The sequence below is a fragment of the Gossypium raimondii genome, chromosome 2 (assembly GCF_025698545.1).
Source record: "Gossypium raimondii isolate GPD5lz chromosome 2, ASM2569854v1, whole genome shotgun sequence".
NCBI classification, from domain to species: domain Eukaryota; kingdom Viridiplantae; phylum Streptophyta; class Magnoliopsida; order Malvales; family Malvaceae; genus Gossypium; species Gossypium raimondii.
The window spans coordinates 48,119,098-48,132,825 of NC_068566.1; the positions used below are offsets into that span (position 1 = coordinate 48,119,098).

Sequence of the window (13,728 nt, forward strand, 5' to 3'; positions counted from 1 at the left end):
TAAAGTACGTTGGAAGTCCTACATTATAAGTTTAAATCAAATTAGTCCTCTATTATTAAATAGATCAATTTAGTTTCTATAAATTAAAATGAATCAAATAAGTTTAAATTGCAATAGAGTTAACATTTATTGTATAAAACATGGCTTGAAAATTATTTGTTTCGATCATAGTTCATTTTCATATAAATTTTTTATTTATAGAACTATAAAACTTTAAAAATATTAATTTTATTAAACAATAAATGACATTTTTAGACTGTATATGATAGCTCGTTTTCAATATGATCTTATTTGATTCTTTTAATATTAAATGATTATAGTGTACTCTTAATTAATATTTAGAAATAATAAATAAATAAATGAAATGCATGATAATTTAATTAATATAATAATCTTGGTTATGAAATTAAAAAAATTATAAGTCATATATTTTTATTTTATTTATAATTAAGATTTTGTTAAAAGGGTAATGATGTAAAAAGGGATAAGCACGGAAGGTTCCTTACAACTAGAAGGAAAAATAATAAAAATAAAAAAGCGTTTTTGGCCGGCAAGGTGTTTATGTTAAACCACCGAACAACCACCACTTTCCTTCACAACTCCTCTTTAATAATTTTCCTTCTTTTTTTTCCCCTTTAATTTAATAAACTTATTGAATTAATTAGTAATATTAATTAAAGCTCATCTAAAGCATTAAAATTTGGGTATAAAACGTATAAATTATCCTCCCCTTGTTCTTTTCCACTTTTCCAAGCCTTCCCTTTTCCTTCATTTCCTTCTCTCTTTTGTTTCTCTCTCGTCGGAAAATTGCCTCCCTCCGCCGGGAAGGTGCTTGTTCTCTTGTTAAGAAAATCTTCCGGTTCGCCGGAAAGTTCTAATCTCTCTGGTATTGATAATTTCCTGTAATGTTTTTAAGCATTTCTTTTGAGTGATTCGGATACGGATCTCCAAGTTCGACTCTTTCCGGTGGAGTACGCGGCGCGTTTTGAGAATGTGGCGCGTGTGGTCGGCGTTTGTTGCTTGCAAATGGTGAAGATCATGATTTAGGGTTTGGTATTTGCGGATTTTGCGCGCTTTTTCTTTCGTTTTATTTCGGTTTGTTTCGTTCGGTGAATTGTGACAAAACGGTGGCGTGCAAAGAAGCATTGAGGAATGAGATGGTGCGTCAATTCTTCTGTTGATTTCTTTTTAATTTTGAATTTTTTGAGATTTTTAATGGATTTTATACGGTTTTATTTTTTATTTACTCTGTTGTTGTACGGATCCAAAGCATTTTTAATTCCGAAACGGTTTATTAAAATTTCCATAATTTTTCTGGTTTCCTAGATTTGTTCTACATCTTTTCGGAAACTAGAAAATTTTTTTAAATCTAGAAAGATATTCGTTAATGAGAACTTTATGGACTTAACATAGTGCTTCACGTTTTCTTGGAGCAGACGGATTTTGCTTTAACAGTTTTCCTTCTTTTTTTAATCATTCATTTTAGAATTACTACTTAAATTTTACAGAGTTTCCTTTATTTCTATTAATAAATAGTTTTGTTTGTGATGATGGATGCTTCATTTTCTATTAATAAATTAAATTACGTGTCTGCTTGTTGAATTTCATTCTTGAGCTAGAGTTTATTTTGACTACGTTTTACATTTTGTGGATAAGGTTAAAGTTATTTAATGTATTTCATTTTAATTAAAAATTTGTTCTCGTAATACCGTGTATTATTGTTGAAATTGTCTGGTTTTTGACTGAAGATTTAACATGGGTTTCTGTTGTTGCTCCTTTTTTTACTTTATATTTATGACATATATATGTTATGTACGATGAATTCAACTTGTCGTAAACCTTTGACTCACGTTTTTAATGGAAAGTTTTGGGTGTAATTTTAACTTAATTGGGTCATTGAGTTGATTTAGACTCAGTCAACCATCTGTCTTCTGTATGCTTTAGAAATTATCCCGGTTCTGATGGTGTCGGCTTTTTGGTTTCACATTTAATCTTGGCTACAAATGGTTATGCATGTTCCCCAATTTATCCTTTTGACTGTATCATTTCAGAATGAACCTTGTTCTTCTCTTAATTATTTCTGGATGGATATTGTCTAGTCTAGTGATGGTGATTGAAACATGGGCGTAAATGCTTCAAAATTTTGCTACCTGATTTAGTACTCTGATCTGAAATGATCTTTGACTGTTACACTAGAATATGGTTTTTATTTTCCATTTATTTTGGCAGAGGCTGATGCAAGCAAAATACTGGGATTGTTGAAAATTTATTCTGTTAAAGAGCTATGTTGAAAAACTTCTACTTTCTATCAGTCTAGGTGATAGTAGGTTTTTTTTTTTTTGTTTGTTTAACAGTCTAGGTGATAGTAGTTAATTGCAGCAGAGGTTGAACTAATATTTAACTATAACTTGCTGAAAAACTTTTAAACTAATGGTGTTGCCTGTGTGCATTTAGTGTGTTATGATTGTTGTAGCTGCATGCAAGTATGGAGGTCAGTTAGATAGCAGTTAGGTGCTGATTTGTTTGAAAGTTAAACTATTTAACCTCGTAAATGTTGAGGCTGATTTTGTGTTGTCATTACATGTTTCTCAAGTTTGCTTCTGTCTTTCTTTCTATGTACTGATATATGCTTCTTTAAATTTGTTTATCTACTTTTGGTAGGTGGAAGGAAGGGTGTGTTTGTCCAAAGAGGTAAGAAATGAGTTAGAGTTATTGAAGCGTAAAAGGCTTCACCGAATAAAATCAGAAACTGTCTGTGGGCCATCTGGTGTCACAAATATGATGTCTAGAAGTGGGGGAGATGCTTTGAGAGCTCCCGCATCATGTGGAGTGAGGTTGCAGGGGAATGCTGAATCGTTTTCTAGGTCAAATGTTGCTTCATGTGAGAAGGATGTCTTTTCAAAGCGCAAGGTTGATAAGTTTTACACTAGTGATCTAGAATGGACTGAGAAAATCCCAGAATGTCCTGTATACTGCCCTACAAAGGAAGAGTTTGAAGATCCTTTGGTTTATTTCCAGAAGATAGCTCCTGAAGCTTCAAAATATGGTAAGACCTGTGCTTTTAGATTCTGTCTTTAATAATTTCATCAGTTTCCATCTCCATCTCCAAGTCCCAACACCAACGCCAATCAGCTCCCCGGCCTTGGTTGAATGACTAGAAAATACAATCTAGAAAAAACATAGAAAATAGAGACATATGATGGTCCATATCTACGTTTTATGTTTTTATATGCCTTTTTTTTTTATGAAAGTAAGATTAAAGATCTGTAACAGAAATCGTTACTTCTTTGGCACACCAAAAAAACCAAAAAGAAGGGATATGCTTCTTTGGATTTTGAGGGAAAATTTTGTAAAAAATGCCTCTTTAGTTTTTTTCCCCCCTTCTAATTAAATAAATGCTGAAGCAGTTTTAATATTTGCTGTGTAATTTGCAGGAATATGCAAAATCATTTCCCCTTTAAGTGCTACCGTTCCTGCTGGAGCTGTATTGATGAAGGAGAAAGCAGGATTCAAGTTCACAACAAGAGTCCAGCCCCTTCGTCTTGCTGAGTGGGATACTGATGACAGGGTCACCTTTTTCATGAGCGGAAGGTGAGCTCTCTTACTTGATACAAATTTTGTTTTGTGCGTCGTGTATTTTTCTGGTTTTTGAGTTTGAGCATGGCCTTTTCAGAAATTATACATTTCGTGATTTCGAGAAAATGGCGAACAAGGTGTTTTCTCGTAGATATTATAGTGCTGGTTGTCTTCCTGCAACATACATGGAAAAAGAATTTTGGCATGAAATTGCTTGTGGGAAGATGGAAAGTGTTGAATATGCTTGTGATGTTGAGGGTAGTGCCTTTTCTTCTTCTCCCAGTGACCTGCTTGGAACTAGCAAATGGAATTTGAAGGTGTTTGACTTCAGTACTATCATCTCTATATATTTCATTTTTCTTTCTAGTGGTCTGTTTGCTTAATTTTACCACGATATCAAATTTTAGAATAGTAAAATATCTAGTTTATTTGATCGCCAATTGAATTTTAATAACTTCAAGGTTGTGAACTGAGCAAGCAATTTGATACTACTACTCTTATGATTGGTTCTATCTCTGTTCTTGATTATGGTTCAGTTGGAATTCATATACTTTGTTTCGGTTGATTTCAGAAACTCTCACGGCTGCCAAAGTCCACTTTGCGTCTTCTTGAAACAGCAATTCCGGTATTGAAATGATCCAAATCTCAATTTTAACTCTCCATATTTACATATTATTGATCTGCACGCATCTATGGTCCTGTTGTATTGAACTGATATTTGTTTCAGGGAGTAACCGACCCCATGCTTTACATAGGAATGCTATTTAGCATATTTGCTTGGCATGTGGAGGATCATTATTTGTATAGGTAAATGTTATCAAACATTTAATTCCTTTTAAGTTATTTACTTTCTTAGTATTCTGTAATTAATCCTTTTCCTTTTTTGTGGCAGCATTAATTATCATCATTGTGGTGCTTCAAAAACTTGGTATGGTGTACCTGGTCACTCTGCTTTAAGATTTGAGAAGGTTGTCAAGGAACATGTGTACACTAATGATGTCCTATCCGTGGATGGTGAAGATGGAGCTTTTGATGTGCTTTTGGGTAAAACAACATTATTTCCTCCAAATATCTTGTTGGAACATGATGTCCCTGTCTACAAGGCTGTTCAGAACCCTGGGGAGTTTGTAATTACCTTTCCAAGAGCATATCATGCTGGGTTCAGTCATGGTAAGGCCTTCTTAAGCAGCTGTTCTTACTCTGCTCTTACAGAATTTGATGAATATGTTTCTAATTGTGATCTTTTAGGGTTCAACTGCGGTGAGGCTGTGAATTTTGCTATCGGTGATTGGTTTCCTTTGGGTGCTGTGGCATGCTTGCGTTATGCACATCTCAACAGGGTGCCTCTCCTTCCTCACGAGGAACTTTTGTGCAAAGAAGCTATGCTTCTCAATTCAAGTTTAGAACTGGAAGATTTGGATTATTCGCCAGCAGATTTGGCCTCTCATCATTCCATTAAGGCTTCATTTGTAAAGCTGATACGTTTCTTGCATCGGGCCCGTTGGTCCATTATGAAATCAAGGGCATGCACCAGTGTATCTCTAAATTATCATAGAACTGTCGTCTGCACTTTATGCAAACGTGACTGTTACATTGCTTTTGTTAACTGCAGCTGTTACTCTCATCATGTTTGCCTGCGACATGGTAACATTTCTCTGATCCTGCTCTATTTTAGTTAATTTCTCTTTGGTATGAAATTTCATTTTATGATGAACTTCATCTGCTTTTTTGCAGATATTAAGTCACTTGACTTCCCCTGTGGGAGTCATCATTGCCTTTTCTTGAGGGATGATGTTGGAGAGATGGAAGCTGCTGCCAAGAAGTTTGAGCAAGACAATGCCATATCAAAAGCAGTTGAGCGACAAGCTGAAAATGGTGATGACATGTATTCATATCCACTATCAAATAAGTTCCAGAATGATGTAGAGGATGGATACTTTCCATACTGTGAGATAAATGTTGATTTGAAACCTGAGATTGCTACAATGACTTCAGCTACGGGTCAAACTGTTGAATATGGACATAATTCATTGAGCCATAACACTGGAAATTTTCGACCTGAACTGACAGATGCTTTATCTTCTTTTGCCGCATCAACTCTCTGTTCTTTTGTGGAGCAAGTTGGATCCTCAGCAAAAAATGTAAGATCCATCTCTCTACCTGCTGAGTATCTTAGTGTTAGGCCGCCACATTTTGTATTGTTATGTTTACGTCTCTACTTCAGCTGCTGATCCTGTTCTAAGTGAAAGTTTGGTATTTATATATTTCAAAGCAGGTTCAGGGGCTAGCTAACCTCGGAAACACTAATGATAAAAGGTTCTGTGAAGAAGTCCCAGAAAACACATATGAATCGTCTGTATTGTGTTTGTCACGTGAAGATCGTCCAGGTACCCATCAGCATAATGGTCATGAACCAGTGAGTAGGTCTATAGTCGACCATGACAGTGATAGTTCTGATTCAGAGATATTTAGGGTTAAACGGCGTTCTTTTTTGAAGGTTGAGAAAAGAAGTGGCAACCACACCATGGCATCAAAGAGCTCTGAACACCAGGTATAATTTTAGCATTTTCTGAAGTTAATTTCTTAAATTTATCTTAAAATGGCCAACTTAACTTTCAAACTGCCTTTTTTATTTCATCATAAAAAAGTGAAGCTATTGAAATTGAGAGAAATGATATGTATAGGAACTTCATTCGATATTTAGATTGGCATCCAACAAATCCATGAATTTGAGAAATAAGCTTAAAAATATTGCACTTACATGCTTTTAGCACACGACTTACACTATTATTGAAATGTAAACCCATATTTTGAAATCCAAGCTTTCAATCGCTACCTTAGTGTGATTCTTCTTTAAGCTTGAACATTTTACTTAGAAATGCGATGTGAATTTTGAAGGGTAATATTTATTGTTCATAATTGTTTTTGGGGGCTATTATTTTCCTTTCTGGGAAGTGTTTACAATACTTTTAGTGTTTAGTTTACAATATGCATCTCATCAGTCGTTTGCTTTTGCCCTTAAGTGGGTTTGTTAGAGGATACGTTTGTTGATTACATTTCCGCGTCTAATTGTTTCTTTTTCCTTTTCATTCTTTTCAAAAGGGGCTCAAGCGATTAAAGAAACTCCAACATGAAAAAAGAAGTGGGCAATCAATGCCATCTGATTGCTCTAGAAACGATGAACCAAATCGTAACACCAATCGTGCTTCTAATTATAAAGAATCCCCAGAGAACACTTTGAAGGACAGATATGGAAGAAGCAACCTTCCCATTTCCATCAAGTACAAGAAATTGGGAAATGAGGAAGCAATGATTAGGCAACGAGAGCACCATAGAAACGACAAGTTGAAGCACGAGGTGGGAAAGTACACGAGGGAACCTCCTCCCTTAGAGAATGGTCCGAAACGGATTAAAGTAAGGGGGCCAACTTATGTAGGTTCAGAAAGCAGTCTGGATTGAAAGTTTATACTTACAATAGATGTGCAGAAAAACTGATTGGAGTTCCGACTTCGCTAACTTCATTCCCTCTAATCTAATGGAGTTCTAACAATACCGAAACCCGAAAATTGATTGATTTTCTTCATCAGGGAGTAGCAGCAGGCGAAGATTATTAACCAAAGGTTAGGACAAAATTTATATATTCTTTGTGCAAATTGCACGTGCAGTGGAATTGATGTGCGGTTCTCAGGCCGGGGGGTGTTTTTCCTGTCTTTGGTAGGAGAACCTTAGTGTAGAAAATTTGGGTTAGTGACTTTGTTGGTATATTATTTGCTTATTTTATACATATATATTCATTGAATGTATATGCCAACATAACTTGTTCTGTGCTTTGTAGTTTAGGTTAAGAAACAAAGTCCTTTGATTGGGTTGTAATTTTTAGATTTCCACTAGGTTAGGGAGAGATTGATTGGGTTGTAATTGGGTCCATATTGATATCAAATTTATTTCAGTTCTTTTTTAGATCCTTTCTATTCTATTATCTATGCGTTGGGATTGATTTTGAGTTTAAAGTTGGATGGTTATTGTTTTAAAATTTTAAGTCTTTCTCCAGTCGGTGTTGACTTGGTTTTTCTCGGGTTGATAGTGGCACATTTTTCTCGAGTCTGTCTGTGGTAGCTTGTCTTTCCCAATTACGTGGTGGCTTGCTCTTGTTTATGCCTACGAGACTCTGCCGGAAACTATCTATGTCGGATTTAACACCGGGTTGCGGTTAATACCCAAGTAATGTTGTACACTTCTAACAAGTAACATGTTTATTAAATAACATTAATTAGTAAGATTTGGAAATAAACTTCACGAATGTAATCTCCTTTATTAAAAAATATTTCTGAATATTTTAGTTAATGTTTATTATTTTTATTTGGCTTTAGAATAGAACGAGAAAATGATGTTGTAAAAAATTAAAGCCTATAACAGTGATGTTAAAAATCGTCTTGGTCCCAACAATGAAAACCAGCCTAATGGGTTTAAATGTTCATAATTGGAAGAACCCAATCCATTAACACAAACATTAACACAAACATCTCTAGCGTTTATCATCAATCTCATCCAATTTGAGTTATGAGTTTTTTGAGTCGATTTGGTTCAAAAGGTTCGAGAAAAGAGTTTGAGTAAAAAATAAAAATTGGTTTAAGTTCGGATTTAAATATTTAAAGCCTAATTTAGCTCGACCTGTTATTTTAAGTTTGTAATATGGGTGAGATAAGCAAAATTTTAAGTCAAAATTTCAAGTCTGGTCAAACTTAAGCAAATATAAAATATATTAATATCATGTCTATACTTAATTCCAACCATAAATACTTTTAGTATTCAAACCCTTTTTAGTATTTAAATTATAAATTAATGTTAATTATTGTTTTTATAACTAAATTAAATACATATATTTTTTATTATTTTAAGAAAACCAACCATTTGGAAGCACTTAAACGACTCGAGCGAACTTCGGTTCAAGGTTGAATTTTTTTAAAAAATCTGACCCGGCCCTGCCCGATCATAAACACCTTTAAGATCAAAGGGTTTAACAAAAACCTTAGCACGTCTCCCATTAATCTCTATTTCCTTTTCATCATATTTCTTCTCAAAGTCTCTCAGTTCAGTCCCCAATCCCCAAATGGAACCACTGCTAGGGTTCAAAGAAGAAACGGTTGAAGCTTATAACCAAGACTTTTCATCCTCAACAATACCTTCTAATGCTTACAAATTGGTGCCCTGGTTGAACTGGGCCGAGTGGGATTCAGTGAGAAAATCCCTCTTCTCCTCTTCTCCACGCAAGATTTCCTCCGCTCTCTCAAGAGTACCTACACTTTCTCTTCTATTTCCATTTTTTTCCATTTCTTTGTTGATTTCTCATAAAGTTTCCAATTTTTTTTTAGATATCGACTTGGCGGAGCAGAGGTTGTTTACCGGTTGTCATTGATGTCACTGCTTCAATCGTTGAAATTCAGCAGACCGATCCTTTTTTCCGGTAGCCATTTATCCATTAAGTTTTGGTTAAATTCTATTATTAGTCCCTGTACTTTAATTTGGTCATATTAGTCCTCTACTTCTCAAATTTTAAAATTCCAGTACAAGGACTAAAGATGACCAAATTAAAGTACAGGACTAAATCTACAACTTTTGCAAAGTACAGGGACTGATAGCAAAATTTAATCTTCAATTTTTTCCTTTTTTTTTGGAAGAGAGTAATATATATATATATATTTTTCATTCTATTTGTAGAGGGGATAAATCAAAAGATGATTCACATTCAGAACAATTGCTAGCTATGTTGTATTGCATGGCAATCTTGAGGTAATTTGTTTTCCCTTGTGTCTTTTTCTTAGTAATTGGGAAATACTTATGGTCTAAAGCGAAGTGTAGCTAATGTAAAGCAACTGGTTTACAAAGGAAAGTTTGTGTCTTTCCTAGTTTTATGCTTTGATATGTTAGTTTATAATATATTAATCTTTGAAGGCTTGTTAATTGTGTAATAGAGAAGGCACATAAGAGAGCTGGGAAATACGTTGGGGTCTAAAGTGAAGAGTAGCAAATGTAAAGCAATTAGTTTACAAGGGAAAGTTTGTGCCTTCTCTAGTTTTATGCTTTGATTTGTTATTTTATACTAATCTTTGTGGGCTTGTTAACTGTGTTGTCAAGAAGTCACTTATGACACCGAGTAGCTAATGTAAAGCAATTAGTTTACAAAGGAAAGTTTGTGGCTTCTATAGTTTTATGCTTTGATATGTGTTTCATATTAATCTCATATATATATATATTAATCATTGAAGGCTTGTTAACTGTGTAATGGAGAAGGCACCTAAGAGAACTGGGAAATACTTGGGGTTTAAAGTGAAGAGTAGCAAATGTAAAGCAATTTGTTTACAAGGGAAAGTTTGTGACTTTCCGAATTTTATGCTTTGATATGTAATTTATTTTATATTAAACGTTGAAGGATTGTTAACTGTGTTATCGAGAAGACTCGTAAGAGAACTGGGATTTCAATTGCTGATGCAGCTGATGCAATTGGTATTCCACGAAGACTGATTGATGTTCGCCATGGTAACTGGCTTTAATAGTTCGAATTATTTGTGACATTTAGCTACAACAGGAAAAAAGACAATGATTGGATTTCTTTGTTTTTTGATGTTGGCAGAGGGTTCTCATCGTGATCTTCCATCTCTCACAATTGCTCGAGATTCCTCAGTTGTGGTTGGTGCTTCATTTTTTTGTATTCTCTTTATCATCTTTATCTTACAGGCTTTTTCATTGTGACATGTTCTATGATCCTTGCTGATTTCAGGCACTTAATTGGCTAAAATCCTATTACTGGGAACCTCAGAAGAAGCAAATTCCATTTCAAAGAGATGGAGTTGTTAATTTTAGAAGAGAGATCAAATCAAAACTCCGTGAATTGGCATTGTGCATAAAAATCCAAAAGAATCCTGAACTTAAATCTTTGCTCGTCAGAGGAAAAGGTGCTTGTCTCTTCTTTTACTTTCGATTATTTGAATACTTTGATGCTAAACTTTGACATTTTTGTTTCCTCCTTAATATAAGTGTAAGTGATTTCTTCCATGGATTCTTTATCAGATTGTTCTTCTGTCCTGCATCAAACATAGCATGGCATTATCTAGTGCCTTTTTGTAATTTTTTCTGGTAGAAGTACCATGGAGGTCCCTGTACTAGGAGTCTGATTGCATTCCCTCCACTCAAAACTGGGCAAATTAGTCATTGTACATCAAAAAGCAAATTGGTCATTTCTATTAAAATTTGATCTATTTGTACCATTAACAACTGGCGTGGCTGGCTTAATAACCACATAGTGACGTGTGGCGTGTCACGTGTATCTTATGCTAATGTATAGTGACCAGTTTTTAACAGGAGAAATGGATGAAATTTTTAATAGAAGGACCAATTTGCTCTTTGATCTAACGTATAGGGACTAATTTTCTCTTTTTTTTGAGTGGAGGGGGCAAAATGCAATTTAACTCCTAGTATAGAGGCCTTCATGGCACTTTTACCAATATTTTCCTTCTAACCTTTAGGATTGTTCATCTAAATACACCGTAGTTTATATTATTTATTTCTTACAGGTGGCGGACAATTCAAACACCTTTGTGGCCGTAGTAAATTCTTCTCACTTATGGCAGGGAAGGTCAATTCTTCCCAATCTAGTGGTAGGATATCCTACCTTATCGATTACTGTTATGTGCTTCTTGGAACGAAGAATTATGATGCTTAGCATCAGAATTCAAATAATTTAATTGTGCTTAGTGTTGTCAAGTGCACAAGGCGCATTCTAAGCGCTAGAACCCTTATATTTGCCTCAGATGCAAGGCTCAACAAAAGCGTTAGCCCAAGTGAAGTAAAGTGCAATATGTACATGTGTGAGTTTTTGCAAGTCTGTGCGTGTATATATATAATATTAAAGTTTAGGATATATGGTGAACTCTAAAGTGTGGTCTAGTTTATCTCGAAAACATTTCAATATGCATGATTTCCTTACAGTCAATATTTTTTGTTGAATGCTTAAATACTGAGAAGTATAGAGTTTGATAGTATCCCTTTCTTTATAGTAAAGGTATATCAAATGAAAACAAAGAAAAATAAAAGAAATTAAAGAGAAACCAATCAGGCGGGCTTCTTTTATGCCTATTGCCTTACAGAAAAGTGCGCCTAGGTGCGTGCCTGCTCAAATGGGCCTCACCTGGAAGGGTCTGAGGCATTTTTGCTGTATAATGATAAGGTGCAGGCGCCTAGGCTTATGCCTTGACAACACTAATTATGCTACTCTTCGGTTGACCTGTTTAGAACCTGTTGCTTCATTATTTAAACTGAAATAATATCGGGATATTTACTGTTGCATTTGTTTATGATTGTTCCATTGACTTAAGGAAATTGAGTGGTATATTGTGTGTGCTCTGATTGGAACTGGTTGAGCCATTATTGTGTAAAATGTACAAAAAGACGATGTTCATGTCTATAATAAAATTATGCATTTCCTGATGGGTGTGTCTGTATTTTCAGGTCCTAAGAAACTGATTAGTAAAACCTTGAAAAGTCTTGTAAGTTTATATTCTACTTCATCCTCGGAAGTAGTGTCTGTGTTATTGGAATTGTTGCTAAAGGCTTTAGATTCTTCAAGCTCCATGGACATTTCAGAAGACTCTGAAAGTGGCCTGGATAGACATACTGCATTGGACGATTGGCAGCTTGTGATAAGAAAATTTTCGAATAAGGAACCAGAATTGCTTCTGGCCCTTCTTCAAAGGATTCTTTATATGATCGGGACAAATGAGGCATCAAAATCCGAAACAGGTAAACACGAATTTATATTGACTTGGTTGTACGTCCCTTTTGAATGTCGTACTTTCTACGTAATTTGGTTTACTTTCCGATTCTTGTTTAGAAGGCCATCCGACAGCTTCAGAGGGTAGACCGGAGGCTTGCCAAGTAGAACATGTCTCATCTTTGTTTGCATGGCTAGTTAGACATTTAGAATTAAAAGGAAAAAGCGTGTCAAATGCAATTCTACTGGAGCTACTGCGTAAATGTCTGTTGGTGGCGTCTTTACGTAACAACCATCTCATGGATTCTGCCCTTCATATTGCACAGTTGGTTGGAAACAGTGTTCTAATGGAGAAACTCAACAAATTTCGTTCCTTAGGTTTGTCAAATACAGAGGTTACTGAAGAAAATACTTCAAATGAGACTTGGGGAATTGTTAGTCAAGAAGAGGAATATCTTAATCAAGCAGCTAAGAAGTTAGAAGTTGTAAAACTTCGTCGAACGAAGAGCACTGCTGTGAAAACAGCAGATGATGTTAGAAACTCGAACAGATGGGTTGTGGCAAAATCATGGAACCCATGTCCACTTGGTATGTTGCCTCGTACTCTTGGGTCTTCTGGTCGTATTCCATTGCTTGACTGCGGTAGTGACTGCCAAAAGGATACAGAAGTAATGGAAGGGAAGAACGAGCGGGAACTTAACCGACGAAATGGCAAGAGAGAAGGTAGCGATGATATCCAGTTAATGAATTTCTCAAGCCCTAAGAAGCTAAAGGAAACGGTCGAGAACAAACATGAACAGAGTAGTGAAGGTGTTTCTTCATCAGGTACCTGCAGGCACCTTATGATGGATGGGATCTGGAAGGAAGTTGGGGAAACAGAGGTCGAGGCTATAGCATCTGCTGTAAGGATTTTGGTATAGAAACCCTGCATATTAGGCATTGCTTTAGTGTAGGTGTGATGTGTTCAAATTGTATCAGAAGCTGTTGCTGAATTGCCATGGCATAAATTTTGTCAATGGTTCTTGTCCAATGGGTGGAGATTATTTTTGGTAGTATTGAGGAAGTTGAGGTCACTGGGAGGCAATTGAGGTTCTAATATGATATTTTCAGATCATCATGCTTTTATTTCGTTAGTTTTTGGCCCTTGAACTAAACTTTTTTTTTCTATCCACATTGGCATGTAAATGCCTTGGATTTTAACTTAAACATGCCAATGGTCACTTGTGACTAATTCAAACTTGCATGCCAAAATGGTAAAATTTCATTTTAGATCCTTTTAAAATGTCAAAAGTATGGTTAAACAATGATGACTGCTTCACACTCGTATGTGGAGGTCTCATCAAGCTCTATAGGGGAAATGCCAAAGAGGCAGGTAAAAGGGTCTT

General features: G+C 35.3%; 2 protein-coding genes across 7 annotated transcripts; both read left to right on the forward strand.

The window, feature by feature from the left end:
* Window positions 1-563: 563 nt before the first annotated feature.
* Window positions 564-7,536, forward strand: LOC105789380 (lysine-specific demethylase JMJ13). 5 transcript variants are annotated; one of them, XM_012616752.2, is made up of 12 exons: window positions 564-1,160; window positions 2,662-3,046; window positions 3,435-3,591; window positions 3,674-3,893; window positions 4,148-4,201; window positions 4,304-4,383; window positions 4,469-4,746; window positions 4,825-5,220; window positions 5,311-5,717; window positions 5,849-5,963; window positions 6,074-6,127; window positions 6,679-6,771. In XM_012616752.2, the coding sequence occupies exons 1-11, from the start codon at window positions 1,158-1,160 to the stop codon at window positions 6,076-6,078; spliced, it is 2,100 nt and encodes a 699-aa protein (XP_012472206.1). In that variant the 5' UTR covers window positions 564-1,157; the 3' UTR covers window positions 6,079-6,127; window positions 6,679-6,771. The 5 variants fall into 5 exon arrangements, with proteins under 5 accessions (XP_012472206.1, XP_012472207.1, XP_052483711.1 ...); XM_012616753.2 differs by having other exon boundaries at window positions 565-1,160; window positions 5,852-5,963; XM_052627751.1 differs by having other exon boundaries at window positions 567-1,160; window positions 5,849-5,992; window positions 6,679-7,536.
* Window positions 7,537-8,573: 1,037 nt separating this feature from the next.
* LOC105789382 (uncharacterized) lies at window positions 8,574-13,476 on the forward strand. Of its 2 annotated transcripts, none has more exons than XM_012616755.2 (9): window positions 8,574-8,869; window positions 8,949-9,040; window positions 9,295-9,366; window positions 10,007-10,113; window positions 10,208-10,263; window positions 10,355-10,529; window positions 11,148-11,231; window positions 12,082-12,372; window positions 12,467-13,476. In XM_012616755.2, exons 1-9 carry the CDS (start codon window positions 8,687-8,689, stop codon window positions 13,261-13,263), a joined length of 1,857 nt encoding a protein of 618 aa, XP_012472209.1. In that variant the 5' UTR covers window positions 8,574-8,686; the 3' UTR covers window positions 13,264-13,476. The 2 variants fall into 2 exon arrangements, with proteins under 2 accessions (XP_012472209.1, XP_012472208.1); XM_012616754.2 differs by having other exon boundaries at window positions 8,575-8,869; window positions 12,464-13,476.
* Window positions 13,477-13,728: the final 252 nt, after the last annotated feature.